Genomic DNA, 23,189 nt, shown 5'->3' on the forward strand with positions numbered 1-23,189 from the left:
AGTCTTTTTTCAAATTGACTGTTTTTCATTACATTTTGTGGGCAAAATTAGGCTTGCTAAGGCGCAAAATGACAAAGTATATTGCGTCATTCTTGGTGCGAGATTTTTTGGCACGAAGTTACGTTCGATGACGCAAAATTAATAATTTCCAGTGTCTTAGTTGATACCGAGTTCTTTTCACAAGGTTGCGTCTTCAATGACGCGACTGTCATTTCCGGATGTTGTTAGTGACAAAAAAAATTCTGTTTGCATTGGGCGTCATACTTGGCGCCAAATATTTTCATTATTTAAAACCCCATTCCTATATGTCTCTTGCCTTTTTCTCTATCAGATGGCTAAGCTGTTTGCATTTTTTTCCCATTCCTGAAACTGCCATATAAGGAAATTGATAATTTTGCTTTATATGTTGTTTTTTCTCTTACATTTGCAAGATGTCTCAATCTGATCCTATCTCAGAAACCACTGTTGGAACCCTGCTGCCTGATAACAGTTCTACCAAAGCTAAGTGCATTTGTTGTAAATTTGTGGAGATTATATCTCCAGCTGTGGTATGTAATAGTTGTCATGATAAGCTTTTACATGCAGCAAATGTGTCCATCAGTAATAGTACATTGCCGGTTGTTCCTATATTTATTTAAAATGGAGTATATTCGTTCTTTGTTAAAAGAAGTGTTGATTACATTGGATATTGAGGAAACTAGTCCTTTTGATGTTAAAACTTGTAGACGTTTAAATTCTGTTTATAGACCTCCTGTGGTTACTCCTGAGGTTTTTCCAGTTCCTGATGCTATTTCTGATATGATGTCTAAGGAATGGAATAGACCTGGTACTTCTTTTATTCCTTCCTTCTTCAAGGTTTAAAAAATTGTATCCTTTGCCAGCAGTTAAATTGGAGTTTTGGGAAAAGATCCCCAAAGTTGATGGTGCTATTTCTACTCTTGCTAAACATACTACTATTTCTATGGCAGATAGTACTTCCTTTAAAGATCCTTTAGATAGGAAACTTGAATCCTATCTAAGGAAAGCCGTTTAAAAAATGGTATCCTTTGCCAGCAGTTAGATTGGAGTTTTGGGAAAAGATCCCCAAAGTTGATGGGGCTATTTCTACTCTTGCTAAACATACTACTATTTCTATGGCAGATAGTACTTCCTTTAAAGATCCTTTAGATAGGAAACTTGAATCCTATCTAAGGAAAGCCTATTTATATTCTGGTCATCTGCTCAGGCCTGCAATTTCTTTGGCTGATGTTGCAGCTGCATCAACTTTTTGGTTAGAAAGTTTAGCGCAACAGGAAATGGATACTGATTTGTCTAGCATTGTTCGCTTGCTTCAACATGCTAATCATTTTATTTGTGATGCCATTTTTGATATTATCAAAATTGATGTTAAATCTATGTCTTTAGCTATTTTAGCTAGGAGAGATTTGTGGCTTAAATCTTGGAATGCTGACATGGTATCTAAGTCTAGATTGCTATCTCTTTCTTTCCATGGTAATAAGTTATTTGGTTCTCAGTTGGATTCAATTATTTCAACTGTCACTGGGGGGAAGGGAGTTTTTTTTTTTGCTTCAGGATAAAAGACCTAAGGGTAAATCTAAAGCTTATAACCGTTTTTGTTCCTTTTGAGAAAATAAGGAACAGAAACCTAATCCTTCCCCCAAAGAATCTGGTTCCAATTGGAAATCTTCTTCAAGTTGGAGTAAATCCAAACCATTTAAGAAATCAAAGCCAGCCCCCAAGTCTGAATGAAGGTGCGGCCCTCATTCCAGCTCACCTGGTAGGGGGCAGATTAAGATTCTTCCAAAACATTTGGGCAGATTATGTCCAGAATCAATGGATTACGAGTATTGTCTCTTAATGGTACTGAATAGGATTCAGAGTAAGACCTCCTGTGAGAAGGTTTTTCCTCTCACACATCCCAGCAAATCCAGTAAAGGCTCAGGCTTTCCTGTAGTGTGTTTAAGACCTGGAGCTTTCAGGGGTAATCATACTAGTTCCATTTCAGGAACAGGGTCTGGGGTTTAATTCAAATCTATTCATTGTCCCAAAGAAAGAAAATTCATTCAGGCCAGTACTGGATCTGAAAATTTTGAATCGTTATGTAAGAGTGCCAACTTTCAAAATGGTGACTATAAGGACTATTCTGCCTTTTGTTCAGCAAGGGCATTATATGTCCACAATAGACTAAAAGGATGCATATCTTCATATTCCGATTCATCCAGATCATTATCAGTTACTGAGATTCTGTTTTCTAGACGAGCATTACCAATTTGTCGCTCTTCCATTTGGCCTAGCGACAGCACTAAGAATCTTTTCAAAAGTTCTCGGTGCCCTACTCTCCATAATCAGAGAACGGGGTATTGCAGTGTTTCCTAATTTGGATGATATCTTGGTACTAGCTCTGTCTTTACATTCTGCAGAATCTCACACAAAACAACTAGTGTTGTTTCTTCAGAGACATGGTTGGAGGATCAATTTACCAAAACGTTATTTGATTCCTCAGACAAGGGTCACCTTTTTAGGTTTCCAGATAGATTCAGTGTCCATGACTCTGTCTCTAACAGACAAGAGAATATTAAAATTGGTTTCAGCTTGTCGGAACCTTCAGTCTCAATCATTCCCTTCAGTAGCTATGTGCAAGGAAGTTTTAGGTCTCATGACTGCAGCATCGGACGCGATCACCTTTGCTCATTTTCACAAGAGACCTCTCTAGCTTTGTATGCTGAACCAGTGGTGCAGGGATTATACAAATATATCACAATTAATATCCTTAAATACCAATGTTCGACTATCTCTGACTAGGTGGTTAGTTTACCATTGCAACCAGAACTGTAATCACAACAGATGAAAGTCTTTCAGGTTGGGGAGCTCTCTGGGGATCTCTGACAGCACAAGGGGTTTGGAAATCTCAAGAGGCGAGATTACCAATCAATATTTTGGAACTCCGTGCAATTTTCAGGGCTCTTCCGGTTTGGCCTCTGTTGAAGAGGGAACCGTACATTTGTTTTCAGACAGACAATATCACAACTGTGGCATATGTCAATAATCAGGGTGGGAATCACAGTGCCCAAGTTATGAAAAAAGTATCTTGGATACTTGCTTCAGCGGAATCCAGCTCCTGTCTAATTTCTGCAGTTCATATCCCAGGTATAGACAATTGGGAAGCAGATTATCTCAGCCGTCAGACTTTACATCCGGGGGAGTGGTCCCTCCATCTGGATGTGTTTTCTCAGATTGTTCAGATGTGGGGTCTTCCAGAAATAGATCTGATGGCTTCTCATCTAAACAAGAAACTTCCCAGGTACCTGTCCAGGTCCAGAGATCCACAGGCAGAAGCAGTGTGGATGCGTTGACAATTCCTTCGTGTTACCAACCTGCTTATATTTTCCTACCTCTAGTTCTTCTTCCAAGAGTGATCTCCAAAATCATCATACAACAATTGTTTGTGTTGCTCGTAGCTCCAGCATGGCCTCACAGGTTTTGGTATGCGGATCTTGTTCGAATGTCCAGTTGCCAACCTTGGCCACTTCCATTAAGGCTAGACCTTCTATCTCAAGGTCCGTTTTTCCATCAGGATCTCAAATCATTAAATTTGAAGGTATGGAAATTGAATGCCTAGTGCTTAGTCATAGAGGTTTCTCTGACCCAGTGATTAATACTATGTTACAGGCTCGTAAATCTGTTTCTAGGAAGATTTATTATCGAGTTTGGAAGACTTATATTTCATGGTGTTCTTCTCATAAATTCTCTTGGCATTCTTTTAGAATTCCTAGAATTTTACAGTTTCTTCAGGATGGTTTGGATAAGGGTTTGTCTGCAAGTTCCTTGAAGGGACAAATCTCTGCTCTTTCTGTTTTATTTCACAGAAAGATTGATAAGCTTCCTGATATTCACTGTTTTGTACAGGCTTTGGTCCGTATCAAGCCTGTCATTAAATCAATCTCTCCTCCTTGGAGTCTTAATTTGGTTTTGAAGGCTTTACAGGCTCCTCCGTTTGAGCCTATGCATTCTTTGGGCATTAAATTACTTTCTTGGAAAGTGTTGCTCCTTTTGGCCATCTCTTCTGCTAGAAGAGTTTTTGAATTATCTGCTCTTTCTTGTGAATCTCAGACTGAGATGAGAAGTGCAAAAATAATCACACCTTTATTAATAGCAAAAAATAATAAAAAGCCCACAAGACAAATAACAAGGCAGGAATCAAAACCAGAGCTGGTAGTCAGACAAGCTGGGTCAGGAGCCAAAGCGAATAGTCAGACGAGCCAAGCCAGGAGCCAAAGCGAGTAGTCAGATGAGCCGGAATCAGGAACAAGGAGAACAGCAGAGTCAGGAACAAGCTAGGGCTTAGGAACCAGGAGGGACGTCAGACAGCCAGTTAATACACAGGCGCTCTCAAAAACAGGTCTGAGACAACACAAGGGCAAAGCATACTGAACAGAGGCCCTTTAAATAATAAGTGATGACATCACAATTCTGAGACTGCATCCTGTCTCACACGGATGATGTACACCAGTCTGGCCATAAAAGGAAGTTCAGGAAAAGAGCAGCATCACACAGTATGCACCAGAGTCAGCAAGAGAGGTGAGTAAAATGGCTGCCAGCAGCCCATGGCAAACAAGGCAGGGAAAAAACCCTGACAGTACCCTCCCCTCAACGACCCCTCCCCCGCAAGAGTACAAAAGGCTTATTGGGGAAACGGGCATGGAAGGCCCGGAGGAGGGCAGGAGCATGAACATGAGAGGAGGGAACCCTTGAACGCTCCTCCAGACTGTAGCCCCTCCAGTGAACCAAATACTGTATGCGGCCCCTGGACATTCGAGAGTCAATAATGCTGCTGACCTCATACTCCTCATGGTTGTCAACAAAGATAGAACGGGGATGAGGCAACACAGTGGAAAACCAATTACAAACCAATGGTTTCTTGAGGGAGACATGAAAAACATTGGAGATGCGCATTGCAGGAGGAAGGTCAAGAGCGTAGGCCACAGGATTGACCCGTCGGAGTATTCGAAAAGGACCAACATAACAGGGAGCCAGTTTATTGGAAGGCACACGAAGGTTCAAGTTGCTGGAGGACAGCCAAACTCTCTCACCAACCTGGTAGGAAGGCGCAGGAAGACGCCTATGATCAGCCTGGAACGTTTGGCGCTGCATAGAACGATGACGGCAATACTGAATCTGCACCCACGTGGAACGGAGTTGCCGGAGATGCTCCTCCAAAGCCGGAATACCCTGAGACATGAATGAATCGGGCAACAAGGATGGTTGAAACCTATAATTCGCCATGAACTGGGATAACTTGGAGGAAGCACTAATAGCACTATTACAAGCAAACTCTTCCCAAGGTAACAGTTCAGACCAATTGTGGTGATCGGAGACATAGCAACGGAGGAACTATTCGAGAGCTTGATTAGACCGTTCCGCAGACCCATTGGATTGAGGGCGATATGCCGAGGAGAAGGAAAGCTGGATCCCGATTTGAGCACAAAAGGAACACCAAAATCTGGAGACAAACTGGCTACCCCGGTCCGACACTATCTCCTTGGGTAACCCATGTAAACGGAAGACCTCCCGGGCAAAAATTGAAGCAAGCTCCTGAGCGGGAGGCAACTTCTTCAAGGGAATGCAATATGAAATTTTAGAAAAAACGGTCAACCACCATAAGGATAACAATATTGCCATTGGAAACAGGAAGCTCAACAATGAAGTCCATGGAAAGATGTGTCCAAGGATGCTCACCATTAGCAATAGGTTGAAGAAGACCCACAGGAAGACGTTGAGGAGTCTTATTCTGTGCACAAACTGAGCAGGAGGCAACATATGCAGCAACATCAGAACGAAGAGCTGGCCACCAGAATTGTCGAGTGACAGACCAAATCATTTGGTTCTTGCCTGGGTGACCTGCGGCTTTAGGATAGTGGTAAGTGTGCAAAAGTTTAGTTTGAAGAGTTTCAGTAACAAAACACTTACCACTAGGTTTCTCAGGAGGTGCATTGGTTTGTGCAGCCAGGATCTACTCCCCCAAGGGAGAAGTCAAATTAGTATGTATGGTAGCCAAAATATGGTCAGGAGGTATAACTGGAGTAGGTACAGACTCCTCCTTGGACAGAGGTGAAAATTGTTGAGATAGGGCATCAGCCCTAACATTCTTACTACCAGACAGGTAGGGTACCACATAATTAAACCGAGCCAAAAATAGGGCCCATCTGGCCTGTCGGGCAACAAACATTTTGCTTCAGATAGATAAGTTAAATTCTTGTGGTCAGTAAGAATGAGCACTGGCACGCTAGTACCCTCGAGAAGATGCCTCCATTCCTTGAGTGCCAAAATTCTGGCCAGTAATTCCCTGTCGCCAATTTCATAATTGCACTCTGCTGGAGACAATTTCTTAGAGAAGAAACCACATGGATGCAAGGAACCGTCAGGCGTAGGACGTTGAGACAAGAGGGCACCTACTCCAGTCTCATACACATCAACCTCAAGAACGAAAGGCAGGACAGGGTTAGGATGAGCCAGAACTGGAGCGGCAGCAAAGGCAGTCTTAAGACTATCAAAGGCCTTAATGGCAGTAGGTGACCAATGGAGTGGATCATTCTCTTAACGGGTCATGTCTGATAGTTTTGACCAAGGAAGAAAAGTTTTTAATAAACTTTCTATAGTAATTGGCAAACCCCAAAAAACATTGAATAGACCGAAGACCAACTGGGCGAGGCCATTGCAGAACTGCAGATAACTTGTCAGGATCCATGGAGAACCCTGCAATGGAGATTACATAACCTAGGAAGGTTACTTGAGTCTGATGGAACTCACATTTCTCGAGTTAACAAAACAGGCCTTTCTCACGTAGTCTCTGAAGAACCCGTGTAACATCAAGTGTGGGTGAGTGTATGAGGATGTTGTCCAAGTACACCACAGCACACTGTTGCAACATATCTCGTAGGACATAATTAATAAATTCCTGGAAAACAGCAGGAGCATTACATAGACCAAAGGGTATTACAAGATACTCATAATGCCCGCTCCTGGTATTAAATGTTGTTTTCCATTCGTGGCCCTCCTTGATCCTAATGAGATTGTACGCTCCTCTCAAATCAAGTTTAGTAAAGACCGTAGCTCCCTTGAGGTGGTCAAAGAGTTCCGTAATGAGCGGAATAGGGTAAGCATTCTTAATGGTAAGACGATTAAGACCCCTATAATCGATGCATGGTCTTAACTCGCCACTCTTTTTCTTCACAAAGAAGAAGCCAGCCCCTGCAGGAGAGCAGGATTTGTGGATGATCCCCCGTGACAGAGCATCAGCAACATACTCCTCCATAGCACAATTCCCAACAAAAGACAGAGGGTAAACCCGGCCCCGAGGAGGAATGGCTCCGGGTTGCAGGTTTATGGCACAATCGTAAGACCGGTGAGGAGGCAACATACCGGCATGCACTTTGTCAAAAATGTCTAGGAACTCTCGGTACTCCTCTGGCAATTGAGATACCGAAGACGTGCACAAGACTTTAACTGGTTTCCGAAGACAAGTGGAAATACATTGCGGAGACCACGACAAAATTTCAGACTTGTGCCAGTCGAGACTGGGATTGTGCTTTTGGAGCCAGGGATAACCCAGAATAACCGGAAAATGCGGAGAGTTTATCACCTGGAACTGGAGGGTTTAAAAAAGGAGAGCCCCAACAGCCATGGATAACTGAGCAGTTTCGTGAGTAACAAGTGTGGGCTGAAAAGGCCTGCCATCAATGGCCTCAATAGCAAGCGGAACGGACCGAGGCAAAACAGGAATGGAGTGCTTTGATACAAAAGCACTGTCAATGAAATAGCCCACAGCACCGGAGTCAACAAGAGCCTGGGTGACTATGGAGGAGTCCACCCAGGAAAGGACAACCGTGACCAAAGGTTTCTCCTTTAGCGGTTCCAGGGACGAGGATAAATCACCCAAGCTCTGCCACTGACAGGACCTTAGGTGTGAGCGTTTCCCGGCCATGTAGGACAAAACTTCAAAAGGTGGCCCTGTAACCCACAATAGAGGCAGAGCCCCTCCCTCCTCCTAAAGGCCCTCTCTGCTGCGGAGAGACACATGTATCCCAACTGCATCGGCTCAGCAGTACCTGGTGACTTGGGACCAGGATGCATGGGAGGAGAGGGAGGCATGGGTGGGAACTAACACGTAGGAGACAACGGAAAAAGAGGCTTCCGCAAGCGCTCCTTGAAAGAGGGCCTCTCACTTAGTCTGATGTCAATTAGGATAAAAAAAGAAACCAATGCCTTGAGATCTTCTGGTAAATCTCTGACAGCAACTTCGTCTTTAATCGCAGCAGAGAGCCCATGAAAGAAGGCAGCAACAAGGGCTTCATTGTTCCAACCTACCTCTGCGGCAAGCGTACAGAACTCAATGGCATACTGAGCAAAAGATCTTGTATCTTGCTGAATGGACATGAGTTGTTTAGCTGCAGAGAAGGAGCGAGCCGGAACATCAAATATCCTTCGAAAGGAGGCCCCAAATTCAGGGAAATTTGAAATCACAGGTTTATTAGTCCAAAAGGGATTAGCCCAGACAAGAGCTGTGTCAGAGAGTAATGAGATGAGAAATCTAACCTTAGCTCTGTCAGAGGGAAACACCTGAGGTAACATCTCAAAGTAAATGCCCACCTGGTTCAAAAACCCTCTGCACTGATTAGGATCGCCTCCATATCGCTGAGGTAGAGGTGCTGAACCGGACATGCTCCTGGTAGGACTAGGTGCAGCAGCGGAAACAGGAGCAGCCATAATTGCGGAACACTTTGGTCTAAATGTGCAGTGCGAGTCAGCAGGGTTTGCAGGGCTAGTGCAAATTGATCCAACCAGTGATCCTGTTTATCCATCCTGGAAATTATGGCAGGTAAAGGTGGATTATTAGCACCATCAGGATTCATGGCCCTTGCGTAATGTCAGAGTGCCAGGAATCAGACTGAGACGAGAAGTGCAAAAATAATCACACCTTTATTAATAGCAAAAAATAATAAAAAGTCCACAAGACAAATAACAAGCCTGGAATCAAAACCAGAGCTGGTAGTCAGACGAGCCGAGTCAGGAGTCAAAGCGAATAGTCAGCCGAGCCGAGTCAGGAGCCAAAGCGAGTAGTCAGACAAGCCGGAATCAGGAAAAAGGAGAACAGCAGAGTCAGGAACAAGCCAGGAATCAGGAACCAGGAGGGACGTCAGACAGACAGGTAATACACAGGCGCTCTCACAAAAAGGTCTGAGACAATGCAAGGGCAAAGCATACTGAACAGAGGCCCTTTAAATAATAAGTGATGACATCACAATTCTGAGACTGCATCCTGTCTCACACGGATGATGTACACCAATCTGGCTATAAAAGGAAGTGCAGGAAATGAACAGCATCACACAGTATGCACCAGAGTCAGCAAGAGAGATGAGTAAAATGGCTGCCAGCAGCACATGGCAAACAAGGCAGGGAAAAATTCCTGACACCTTTTCTGATTTTTCATCAGGATAAGGCGGTTTTGCGGACTTCATTTAAATTCTTACCTAAGGTTGTGAATTCTAACAACATTAATAGAGAAATTGTTGTCTCTTCTTTGTGTCCTAATCCTAAGAATTCTTTGGAGAGATCCTTATATTCTTTGAATGTGGTAAGAGCTTTGAAATATTATGTCGAAGCTACTAAATATTTCAGGAAGACTTCTAGTCTATTTGTTATCTTTTCTGGTTCTAGGAAAGGTCAGAAGGCTTCTGCCATTTCCTTGGCATCTTGGTTAAAGCTTTTGATTCATCAATCTTATTTGGAGTTTGGTTAAGCCCCGCCTCAGAGAGTTACAGCTTATTCTATTAGATCAGTCTCTACTTTGTGGGCTTTTAAGAATGAAGCTTCAGTTGATCAGATTTTCAAAGCAGCAACTTGGTCTTCTTTGCATACATTTACTAAATTCTACCGTTTTTATGTATTTGCTTCTTCGGAAGCAGTTTTTGGTAGAAAAGTTCTTCTGGCAGCTGTTTCAGTTTGATTCTTCTGCTTATGTTTTAAGTTTTTTCTTTCATTTATGAGAAAAAAAATATTTTTTTGGTTGTGGATTTAATTTTTTCAGTGGAAAATGGCTGTTTTTATTTTATCCCTCCCTCTCTACTGACTCTTGTGTTGAGTTCTACATCTTGGGTATTGCTATCCCATACGTCACTAGCTCATGAACTCTTGCCAATTACATGAAAGAAAACATAATTTATGTAAGAACTTACCTGATAAATCCATTTCTTTCATATTGGCAAGAGTCCATGAGACCCACCCTTTTCTATGGTGGTTATGATTTTTTTTTTTTATAAAGCACAATTATTTCCAAATTCCTTTGTTGATGCTTTTTACTCCTTTCTTTATCACCCCACTACTTGGCTATTCGTTAAACTGAATTGTTGGTGTGGTGAGGGGTGTTTTTATAGGCATTTTGAGGTTTGGGAAACTTTGCCCCTCCTGGTAGGATTGTATATCCCATACGTCACTAGCTCATGGACTCTTGCCAATATGAAAGTAATGAATTTATCAGGTAAGTTCTTACATAGATTATGTTTCTTCTGTGTTTATTTTTTTGCCCTGTAACATGGATGGCAGAAAATATTTAAACTTATAAATCCATTTAAAATAAGGCAGTTGTAAACTATTTTTATTAAAGAGTATTACCTGGTTGTGTTGTAGAATTAACAGCTGAAAGAAAATACAAACAGTTAGCTTATTCCAAGCAATAATAGATTTAAATGGATTCATCTAAATACTAAAAGGAGGTCGACACCAACAACTCTACTATATTTTGGAGACAAAGTAATTTAGGAATATCTATTATCTGGTCTCTTCATAAGCACTGCAGCTGACTTGATAGTGACAATAGAAGATATATAGCAAGGCCCAGGGGCCACATCAGATCCACAAGAAGAGTTGTGTGATCCTTAGCACCACTAAATAATAAAAAGACACCAGTAATCTATTTTTAATAAGCAGGTCCCCACTTCACATTAGGGGGCTGATGATAAAAAAAAACAACTAATCAACATGGAGAAAAAATTAGCAAAATCTTTGGGTGTTTTTTGAAGATAATGTTACAATGTAGGTGTCTCTCCTTTACATCTAAGATTCTGCTTAGTGAGATAAACAGCTCTAAAGGTAAAATTGGCTTTTCTAAAATTCTTTGTGGGACCTTGCAGTACTGACAAGACATCTTAGATAAGTGGAGTGCTTTAGATCATTAGGCCCAGGAAATTAATGTTTTGTACCAAATCTGGTAGATTTGTATAGTATATACAGTTAACTGTAATTAATTAATAGTAGATCATTTCCCTTTATAATTTTTAGATAACGAGTTTCTAAACAGATTTTATTTTGAGGCATTAGTATTTTTAGTGTAAAATGTAAAAGAATATCCCACCCTTAATGACGGGCCCAACACAAAAAAAGCTTGGTTACCCAGAATCTATATGTTTTTGTAGCAATGTTGTTGAAGCATATGGGATATTTGGTGACAACATAAAGGGGGCTATCACAATGTATTGTCTTGATGTGATCACAATAGCAAATTTTGACTCCTCATTAAAAGCCCTATTTTAACTATGGGGACAAAAAGTTCTATGCAATCACAATCCATTTTTGGGAGTCTTCTCAACACATTTTCAAGACCGATTTTGACTTTTCAAATTCAACACCTCAAGGCACTTCATAAAGCCACAAAATTGAATTTTGGATATTTTTATAAGTAGATATGCGCAGCAGTAAAAAAAATTGTTTAGTCCGAATCTGTCTGAATAAATATTTGGGGAAATAAGTTTCAGTACTGTTAAAACCAAGCATAAGAAGATATCATAAGTCCATGTAACAGACACCCACAGTCTTCTTCTTGATTTAAGATCATGCCAAATGGAAATGGTGCATTTAACCATCTTAAAGACTCAGCTTTAGTTTGGTCAATTGTTCCATGCAAAGACAAATCCGTCATTAAAGTGACATAAAATATGTTGAGATCTGTGCATATTCTAAAAGGACTAATTAAATTGTTTAAACATTGCTGGCAAGTATTTTAAAATAATTTTCAAATATAAGAAAAATTACTTACATAGCTGTGCTTTCTGGAGTAGACCGATCCCCCCCTTATCAGTGTTTAACATCAGAAACACAGGCATTGTATTTTAACTGAGTTCACAGCAGCTTATTTGCTTCTAGGCATGCTCCAGCAGATAATGAGTGCTAAAGTCTGCATTCTACCAAATCAATGGTGGATATATATGCAGCCATAAAAGGACTTGTGTGGGGGGAGTTAGAGCTATACAATTCGGACACTTAAAAGAAAGGGTTAATGGCGAGGCACTGCAGTATAAATTTGCAGGTAAAGTAATTAAAGTACATATTATTATATTTTGTCTCTATCCCAACTTGTTTATATCCCTTTAAGGAGGGTTAAAAAAAATAAAATAAAAAATAAATAAATATATATATATATACACACACATACATACATACACACACACAGTATATATATATATATATATATATATATATATGTATATATATATATATATATATTATAAAAAAAATACATGTAAAAAATAAAAATGGACAACACAGCAATTGAGCAGCCATGATAAATATGTCTACCATACAAGTATACAAATGGCATTTAGTTGGTTAAGCAGTGATGAAAATGGATTTGGATTGCAATAGGTTAATTTCACACATGTATATGAGCATTTCCCCTAGACATTGTACACAGTGGTTAATTAAAAAGTACTTTACTGTAGCCTAAAGAGGTGTGAAGGGGATATTGTATATGTTAATTTCTGGTGACCTCCCAGTTTTTATCCTGATAACAAGCACTTAATACACAAAATTGTATTTTCAGGAAATTTTCCATTTATCAGCTGTTTGCTGCCTCTGGCTTTTAACACATAAATTGATTTTGCGATAACTTGGAAAATACGGCAACCAATTCAGACGGAAAGCAAAAAGCATGGAGTCGGTCACAATCCTTTAGAAAAACTTATCAAATCATTTATCTACAAGAGATCTATATTTACTTTAAGGTATTTTTCTATTTATAATCATTAGAAAAGTTTTTCTAAAGGATTGTGATCGGCCTCTTTTTAAAAGGCCAATCATTGGTAGATTGTGATCCACAATGTTTTAAATATTCCATTATCCCATGTATCTTTATTTGTTATGATATTTTAATTCTACAGCAAAAATGTTTGCATAACCCTACTGTCAATTTTGTCAGAACAAATCTGCAAATTATGGGGCTGATCGCAATTTGTAGAAAAACGAAACACATGATTAATCTTGTAGCCTCCTTTGCGATTTTACAAGAAAAAGTTGTATAAAATGCAACAGTCAAAGCAACTATACATACAAAAATGAGCATGGTGAGTTAGAAGTACTTCTAGGAAATTAATGAATCATACAGATACTTTTAATGGGCCCATTAATTAAAGGGACAGTCTAGTCCAAAATAAACTTTCATGATTCAGATAGAGAGTGCAATTTTAAACAATTTTTCAATTTACTTTTATCACCAATTTTGCTTTGTCCTCTTGTATTCTTAGTTGAAAGCTAAACCTAGGAGGTTCATATGCAATTTTTAAAGCCTTTGAAGGCCGTCTCTTCTCTCAGGGCATTTTGACAGTTTTTCACCACTAGAGGGTGTTAGTTCATGTGTGTCATATAGATAACAATGTGTTCATTCACGTGGAGTTCAGTTGAGCCAGCTATTATTTGCTAAAATGCAAGTCTGTCAAAAGAACTGAAATAAGGGGGCAGTCTGCAGAGGCTTAGATACAAGGTAATCACTGAGGTAAAAAGTGTATTAATATAACTGTGTTGGTTATGCAAAACTAGGGAATGGGTAGTAAAGGATTATCTGTCTTTTTAAACAATAAAAATTCTGGTGTAGACTGTCCCTTTAAGCTGCAGATGCAGCATTGGGCTATCAGTGTTTCAGCCTCATGCAAGCAAACCTGAAATGCTAATAAAGTAGCTGCGGTCTTAACCTCTCCACCACCTAAAGAGTGGCAGATTTCAATAATTCTGATCTGATCAGGATGATTGACATACCCTGCCCATGAGCAAATGGCCATGTGCGAGCAGGGAGCAGCATTGCTGTTTTAAACTGTTTTAAACAAAGTGCATTATAGTCACATCTATATTTGTTTATAATGGGAGGAGTCCAGATATGAGCAGTGGGGGCTGGGCCAGTAATTAAATATGTTTGCATTGAGGGAACATTAGGAATATAGATTATAATAATGGTGCCTACAAAATATATTTACTGGAGCCAGAGCTTTTGGAATCAGAATCTCCTTGACTAGGATGGTCATGCAGACCAGTTGTAAGGGCACTTGCACTCCTATAATGCTCTGCCACCAAATAATAGTGATGAGTTTAATCATGCAATTAATTTTTTTTTTTTCATAATGGCTCAATTTAGCCATCATAATAAGATTTAGTTTGTGGTTTGCAGAAATGTGTGAACTGGAAGACCTTTATAAATCAACCAATATGTGTGAAAATAATGTGCCTTTATTTATTTTTTATTTTTTTATATTTTGGGTTATTAATAAAAGGGTGTGGTGGGTCCATGTATTCCATGCAATTTTTATTATTATGCAAGTTAAATGCTATATTTATTCAACATATCAGTCATATATTTTACACACAATTTTGCTGTTTTAATGTAAAAAAGAGACTATGATGCCACAATATGTAAACAAATATATCATTAAGACTAGTGTTCCCTCTAAGGACAGATTTTGTGAGCAGCCCAGCAGTGAAACAGTTAATTGGTGAACCACACTCTGCAATTAGCAAACACTAATTGAAATTGAAAAATGAAATAGAACAGCGCAAACGTCTGTGTAGCTATGCTACCTTTCCACGGGAGCAGAGAAGAGATTTGACCCAGAGACCAACATCTAACCTATAATGTGTTTCCCTTGCAGCAGGATAGTTCAAACTCAGTCATCAAGTTCTCCAAAGACCAGTAATTCCTCACCTCAGCACACGGTTTAAAGTGAAATTAAAAACAGAGACTGATAATACCATATAAAGTGTACCCGAAGGACTCGCCACAGTACAATTCCTTCAAGCAGTAATACTGACAGGCTATAGCGGTTCAATGTTCGCATAACTAAGCGGTTTGCCCCAAGGAATGGATACACATGTCCATAACAGAGTTACTGGTGTAAGCAAGCTTTGACACCTGATCTCAGTATTTTTGAATTCTGTAAAAGAGCTATGTCTCTGTTTATTTTCAGCTCTATGGTTTGTGTGGATTACCCTTATAAAGACTGCCATTTGGACTTTTCTTTATTATTTCTTCCACTCAGTGCTGGATTATTTTTAATTTTAGGGCTCCATGTACTAAGCAGCGTAAACTGCTCAGGAGCCCTTGCAGGACAGGTTTTCATATGCGAGCCTGCTTCCCACAATGAAAGAAGCAGCGGTCATAACACTGCTGCTTCTTACATTTTACGCCACCAAGGAGAAATCACAAAGAGCTTGCTCACTCATGACGATTGACAATCCCTTCTCTCATGTGATTGGTCGCATGAGAGAAGGAGCAGGCTTTACACGGTCACTTGAGAGTGTGATGAATACATATGGGCAGCGGATCCTGTTTATCCGCTGCCCAAATGTAGCAAAGGCGAGTAGACCACTTCTCAAATTGAGAAGCTTGCCTTTTAGAACATGGGGCCCTTAGTGCTGTTTGTTACCCATGTTTGTGTGCACACTCTGATGATTTTTATCTTTGTATATGTCCTTTTCTATGCTTTTAACATGAGATGTATATGAAATACATTTACTTTATACAATGCAATCCAGTGCATATTAAGCTTAAAATAAAGTGAAATCTTAGAGTTTGTGAATTAGCAAACACTACACAATGCAGGCAGCAAGGTATGGTTACCTTAATAACGGTTTCACTGCTGGGCCGTTCACAAAATCTGGCCTTAGAGGGAAAAATGCTTAAAGGGACAGTCAACACCAGAATTTTTGTTGTTTAAAAAGATAGATAATCCCTTTATTACGCATTCCCCAGTTTTTTGCAAAACTAACACAGTTATATTAATACACTTTTTACTTCTGTGACTAACTTGTATCTAAACATCTTCTGACCGCCCCTAATCACATGACTTTTAGTTATTTTGCATATAGTTGCATTTTAGCCAATTAGTGCAGTGTCTGCCACTAGCCACGGGCGTGATCACAATGCTATCTATATGGCCTACATGAGCTTGCTCTCCCCTGCTGTGAAAAGTAAATAAAATAGAGGCGGTCTTCAAGGGCTTAGAAATTATCATATGTGCCTCCCTAGGTTTGCTTTCAACTAGAATACCAAGAGAACAAAGCAAAAATGTTGATAAAAGTAAATTGGAAAGTTGTTTAAAATGACATGCCCTATTTGAAAAATGAAAGTTTCTTTTTGGACTTGACTGTCCCTTTAAAACTAAAAAAGACCTAATTCTTAAAGGGACAGTCAAGTCCAAAAAAATATTTCATGATTTAAATAGGGCATGTCATTTTAAACAACTTTCCTATTTACTTTTATCACCAATTTTGCTTTGTTCTCTTGGTTTTCTTACTTGAAAGCTAAACCTAGGAGGTTCATATGCTAATTTCTTAGATCTTGAAGACTGCCTCTAATTTTTATGCATTTTGACCACTAGAGGGCATTAGGTCATGTGTTTCATATAGGTAAAATTGAGCTCATGCACTTGAAGTTACCCTGGAGTGAGCACTGATTGGCTAAAGTGCAAGTCTGTCAAAAGAACTGAAATAAGGGGTAGTCTGCAGAGGCTTAGATACAAGGTTATCACAGAGGTAAAAAGTTTATTTCTATAACAGTGTTGATTATGCAAAACTAGGGAATGGGTAATAAAGGGATTATCTTTCTTTTTAAACAACAAAAATTCTGGTGTTGACTGTCCCTTTAATTTCCACTGTCAGACAAAGAAATGAAAAAAAAAAATATGTGTGCACATTATCAAAAGATTGATAATCTTTTTTTCCAGTTTTTATTGAAATGTATACAGTTTAATATCTCAATGTACTTTAAAATTAAAGCATATAATTAATTAGAGATACAAAATTAATCATTGAATAGATTATGTTTAACACAGTTTAATCAATATAAAGATGCTTTTGCAGATATAACAGCATTCTTTCTACTAAGGAAATAATCTATTTGGGATCACAATCCTTCAGAAAAAATGTATATAATAATTTATCTACAAAATTCCCCATAGACTTGAATTGTGGTTTTCAGTAGAAGAAAACAATAGATTGTTTTTTGAAAGGATTGTGATCAGCCCCGTTGTTTTGAAAGTTCTTCCCAATACTTTTACACAAGTCCCCACAATTGTGCACCTGTAGGTTGTTTGGATTTCACCCTTCTGACCAGTTCATCCCAAACATGCTCAGTGGGGTTTAAGAGACTGTAGGTTAGATCACAATCCTTTAGAAAAACTTATCAACTGATTTATCTACAAAAATCTATATAGACTTTAATGGTGATTTTCTATAGAAAACTATTAGATACATTTTTTCTAAAGGATTGTGATCGACCCCTGTGCAGGCTATTCCATGATTTAAAGCTTACTGTTTTGCAACCAATTATGGGGTTGATCCCAAAGCTTTAGAAAAGTTTATCTAATGATTTTCTACTGAATATCCCCAATTAAGTCTATGGGGATTTTTGTAGATAAATCATTTAATAAACTTTTCTACAGGACTGTGATCAACCACTATTAGTTTAATATTAAAAATATTAAAATGTTGACTTGTATCTCTTGAAACATTCACTACTGTATATATAAATTAATAAATAAATAGTATTATTTATGAAAATGCTTATAACTCAGGTTTTTAATTAACTTGATCATTTTATATATGAGATCTTGATGATTTTTTAAATTAATCTTTAACCTCATAATTTCATAGTATTAATTTATACGTGTTATAAGTGTTCCCATTTTTTATTATTATTTTGTTTTTGTCAGTGCAGTGTCTATTTATTTTTGTTTTTGTTAATGACTGCTTGGCTCATACCTGAAATGAAGCATGGGGGCCTATCTATCAAGCTCCGAATGGAGCTTAATGCCCTGTGTTTCTGGCGAGCCTGCAGACTCACCAGAAACACCAGTTATGAAGCAGCGGTCTAAAGAGCGCTGCTCCATAACCCTGTCCACCTGCTCTGATGAGGCGGACAGGAATCGCCGGAATTTAAGTATGATCGGGTTGATTGACACCCCCCTGCTGGCGGCCCATTGGCCGCGAGTCTGCAGGGGGCGGCATTGCATCAGCAGCTCTTGTGAGCTGCTGGTGCAATGCTGAATACATAGAGCGTATTGCTCTCCGCATTCAGCGATGTCTGTCGGACCTGATCCGCACTGTCAGATCAGGTCCGACAGACATTTCATAAATAGGCCCCATGGTATCATCAGAACCTTCACGTATAATTTATAGGCCATTCCCAAGACTACTGTTGCATAAAACATAGAAAGGTCAATCACAATCCTTTAGAAAATAAAATCTACAAAAATACCAATAGACTTTAATGGTGAATTTTGTAGTACATTGTAATCGACCCCAGAGTGAAGTGCTAATACACACACTCAGGGTTCTGCCAGTATCTGCAATGGCCAGAGTGCACTCAATGTTTTTTATTTGGCCACTGGGATATATTTTTTTCCCTTGCTATAAGTCAATTATATCAATTAAATACTTATTAGTAAAAAGGGCTAGGTGATAGGTTTTGTAGAGTGTGACAATCATAACTATTGAAAAAAATAATAGCAGCACATGGAACACATACTTTGGTAGCAAAAGAAGTAACTTTGATTTGTAATTTAGCAAAAAATGTAAAAAAATATATATATTAAGAAAAGCACATAAACACTAGAAATACTGGATTATGTATAAATAGCCATTACATATATACTGTATATCAATACTTTATGTATGTACTTCCATAGTTACCTCATAAATGTAATAGTTATTAAACTTTATGTCAAATGTTTGCTAAGATTGTCCCAAACCATTGAAATTGATTATTATGAAATATTACCTAGTTATAATCCCTCAGATTGATTAACAAGGAATCCAACAGGAACTAGTTTGCTTATTGACCTATAACTTATGTTATTAATGTATACATCACGTATAAATATGAATACAAATTGAATGCATCTGTTTTCCTTTATGCCTAACCAATACTTTTTACTGAGTTTATATTTCCATTTAAATTTGTGAAATTTAGAGTTAGAGAGCTGTTTGGGAGGGATCAGGGAGGTTGGAGGGTAAAGGGGGGATTTCACACTGCAGCAAATAGGGAATGTAATGAGAGCAGGATGTGATGTCATTAGTTTGGGGGCGAGGCTTAGGTCCGGTAGTCTGTGTCGCAGTTAGTTAGTGAAATCAACCTGACTAGATGTATGTTTCCATGCTCTGTAATAAAATAGAGTTGTACCATCATTGCTGTGTCCTACATATGTCCTGCATCTCATGACATGGTGTCAGAAGTTCTTGCCTGCGCTTCTGTTCCTGATCGATGACGATGTCAAAGTTTACCCCACCTGAGCGTTTTGACTTCTCTCAGCCTGCAGCTTGGCCCACATGGCGTCAGCGGTTTCAGCGCTTCAGGATTGCTTCCAAGCTGGACAAGGAGAGTGGTGAAGTACAAGTTAATTCTCTTTTATACTCTATGGGGAAAGCTGTGGAGCCAGTGTTCAATGCTTTTACTTTCCAAGAAGGGGAAGAATTTAACTTTGATATAGTTATGGATAAACTCAGTGCCCACTTTGTGCCCAAAAGAAATGTGATTCATGAGAGAGCTTGTTTTCACAAACGTGATCAGCGTGTGGGAGAATCTGTGGAGTCATTTGTGCGCAGCCTGTATGAACTAGCTGAATTCTGTGAGTTTGGTATTGCTAAAGAAGAGCAAATCAGAGACAGAATAGTTATTGGAATTGCAGATGCTGAAGTCTCACTGAAGCTGCAGTTAGAGCCTGATTTAACATTAGATGGGGCTATTAGGATGGGCCGCCAGAGTGAACTGGTGAAAAAGCAAAGTGCTGATCTGAGGTCTGAGAGTATTGTGGAGGAAGTGCAACAGTCCAGGAAAACTGCTAGTGAAAGGCACAGTGTGGGCAGTAGATCTAAAATAATGGATAGACCTAGAAGTGGATGGGCGCAGCATGCCCGATGCACATGGTGCTACCGTGCCCATGATCAGAGTGTTATATGCCCGGCCAGAGATATAAGAAGCAGAAAATGTAACAGAATAGGCCATTTTGAAGTGGTGTGTAAAAATGAATACATTAAGGCGATGCAGGTGGACAGTGACCAGGAGGGTCAGGAAGTGTCTTTTGTGGGGTCTGTTGTGGAACGGCCAAGCTCAGAGGCAGATTGGAAGATTACTTTAACTGTAATGGGAGCCAAAGTGGATTTTAAGATTGACACAGAAGCAGATATCACTGTAATGTCTCTTGCTGCATTTATGAAACTGCCTCGACAGCCCCAGCTTGCGAAGGTTACTACAAATGTCCATAGTCCTGGTGGCCGCATTGATTGTGCGGGGAAATTTCTTGCCAGCTGTGAGTACAAGCAAAGGAAATTCATCATGTGGGTGCATTTGATTCAAGGTCAGTGTGTTAGCAATTTATTGAGCAGAAAAGCAGCCTGTGACTTGGGCCTAGTGGCCAGAGTGAATGAGATCTCTGAAGATATGTTTGGCGAATTGGGCCTATTGAATTGCAAGCCAGTCCGTATAGCACTTAAAAGTGATGCAGTCCCATACAGTATTTCTACTCCCCGTAGAATTCCATTCCCGCTCATGCCTCAAGTGGAGGAGCTTATGCGCATGAAGTCTATGGGGGCTATTGAAGAGGTTGTTGAAGCGACTGATTGGTGTGCCCCCATTGTTCCTGTTGCTAAGAAAAATGGAAAGGTACGCATCTGTGTGGACCTGAAAAGGTTGAATGAGGCTGTGAAGAGAGAGAGAGATTTGTGCTGCCGACATTAGAAGATATAGCTCCAAAGTTGGCTGGGGCGAAGTTCTTTTCTACATTGGACGCTTCTAGCAGCTTTTGGCAGATCCCCTTAGATCCAAAGTGCCGCAAACTGACTACCTTTATCACACCGGTAGGTCGGTTTTGCTTCTGCAGCCTCCCCTTTGGGATATCCTCTGCTCCAGAAATCTTTCAAAGAGAAATGAGTTCTCTCCTGAGTGACCACGTGGGCACGGCAGTCATCATGGACGACATTCTAGTGTATGGGTCTACAGTGGAGGAGCATGATCAGCGTTTAAGTTGTGTGCTGCAGGCTATCAAAGAGTCTGGGCTGAAGTTAAATAAAGAAAAATGTAATTTTAGGAAAACCAAATGTTGTTACTTTGGGCATATTATTAATGGGGATGGCATCAAACCAGACCCCGAGTAAATTCGTGCTATTGTACAGATGAAAAGTCCTTCTGATGTACATGAGCTGAGACAGATATTGGGCCTTGTAAATTATGTGGGCAAGTTTCTTCCAGATTTATCAACACTTCTACACCCTATCACAGAGTTGCTAAAGAAAGACGTTGCCTGGGTCTGGGGACCTTCACAAGAAAAAGCTTTTATGCAGGCCAAGTCCCTGCTGGGGTCTGCCCCAGTGCTGGGGTTCTACGACCCTTCTAAAAATCTCATGTGAAAGTGTATGTTGATTCGATTCTGGCCTCAAAGTCCATTTCTTCAAGGAAACTGGAAGACATAAAGAAAGAGACATACTTGGACACAGATCTGCAAGAGGTTATAAAGTACATAAAAGAAGGCTGGCCTGAGAGCCGGGCAGCCTGGATGTCTTTAAGTTCTTACCAGTCAGAGAGGTCGCAGCTCACAGAGCTGGAGGGGTTGGTACTGTTCCAAGACCGCATCGTTATCCCTGTCAGCATGAGGAAGGAGATGTTAAACAGGATTCACGATGGCCACTTAGGCATTACAAAGTGCAGAGAAAGGGCAGCTACAGCTGTGTGGTGGCCTGGGATCAGCTCTGACATTGCAAATCACGTGTCTAAATGTGCCTTTTGCCGGGAACGCCGGCCTACTCAGAGAAGGGAGCCCTTGATTTCTACTCCGCTGCCTGCGGGGCCATGGCAGAAAATAGCTGCTGATTTGTGTGAACTGCACGGGAAAAAGTTCCATGTTGTGATCGACTACTATTCCAGGTATTTGGAAATTGCACCTCTGAATGATATCACAAGTCAAGCCGTTATCATTCGTCTGAAGAGCTTGTTTGCCCGGTGGGGCATTCCAATGGCGCTGGTGAGTGATATTGGTATGCAGTTCGCTTCTACAGAGTTCAGTGCTTTCAGCAGGGAATATGACTTTGTACATTCCACGTCAAGTCCACATTATCTGCAGGCCAACGGAATGGCTGAAAGGGCAGTTCAAACAACAAAATTCATTCTAAAGCAATCTGAGCCGTACCTAGCCCTCTTGTCATACAGGGCGACGCCCATTCAAGCCACCGGGTTTAGCCCGGCACAGCTGATGCTAGGACGCCAGATTCGCACCACTTTACCCTCAGTGGGTGTCTTCAAGACGCCTGGCCCTGTTCCTCGGGACGAAGTCCTTAGGAGGGATGAAGAGGCTAAAAAGGTTTATCGTTTCTTCTACAACAGGAGACATTCTGTCAGGCCCTTACAGGAATTACACGTCGTAACCGAAGACATCTTCAGCCTGTACCTGAGAGTCTGGAACTGGATGCCTGAGTACCACCGCCGGTGGGATCCCCTGTTCTAAGAGAGGTGCCTTCCCCTCAGCAAGATCACAGCGGGGATATATCTTTGCCTCCAGCAGACTCTTGTTCACCATCTTCTGTATCAGAGGACAGTTCATGCAAAGTTACATCAAGCGGAAGAGTGGTGAAACTTCCGGCCCGATACAGGGACTGACTTTAGCTAGAACAGTGACCGGAAGTATGGTCAGAATAATCCCATGGTCACTGTGGACAAGGGTAGTCTACCTCGATGTCCAAGTCAGGATGTAATTTATGTGTTTATATTTTCTGAACCTATTTGTATATATATTGTTCGAAAAAAATGTCGTTGTATACTCTGTTCGTATACCTTGTTATTTGTTATATTCAAATGTATGCTTTGCCTTTGAAAAAGGGTAAGATGTGAT

The 23,189-nt window shown here is 40.1% G+C and overlaps 1 protein-coding gene across 1 annotated transcript in view; it reads right to left on the bottom strand.

Moving 5' to 3' along the window:
• LOC128656779 (deleted in malignant brain tumors 1 protein-like) overlaps positions 1–23,189 on the bottom strand; it is a 269,497-nt gene that overhangs the window by 48,730 nt on the left and 197,578 nt on the right. The window contains 1 exon segment of the mRNA XM_053710923.1: positions 10,669–10,692. Coding sequence (XP_053566898.1) covers positions 10,669–10,692 — 24 coding nt within the window.

Source organism: Bombina bombina, chromosome 4 (assembly GCF_027579735.1).
Source record: "Bombina bombina isolate aBomBom1 chromosome 4, aBomBom1.pri, whole genome shotgun sequence".
NCBI classification, from domain to species: Eukaryota; Metazoa; Chordata; class Amphibia; order Anura; family Bombinatoridae; genus Bombina; species Bombina bombina.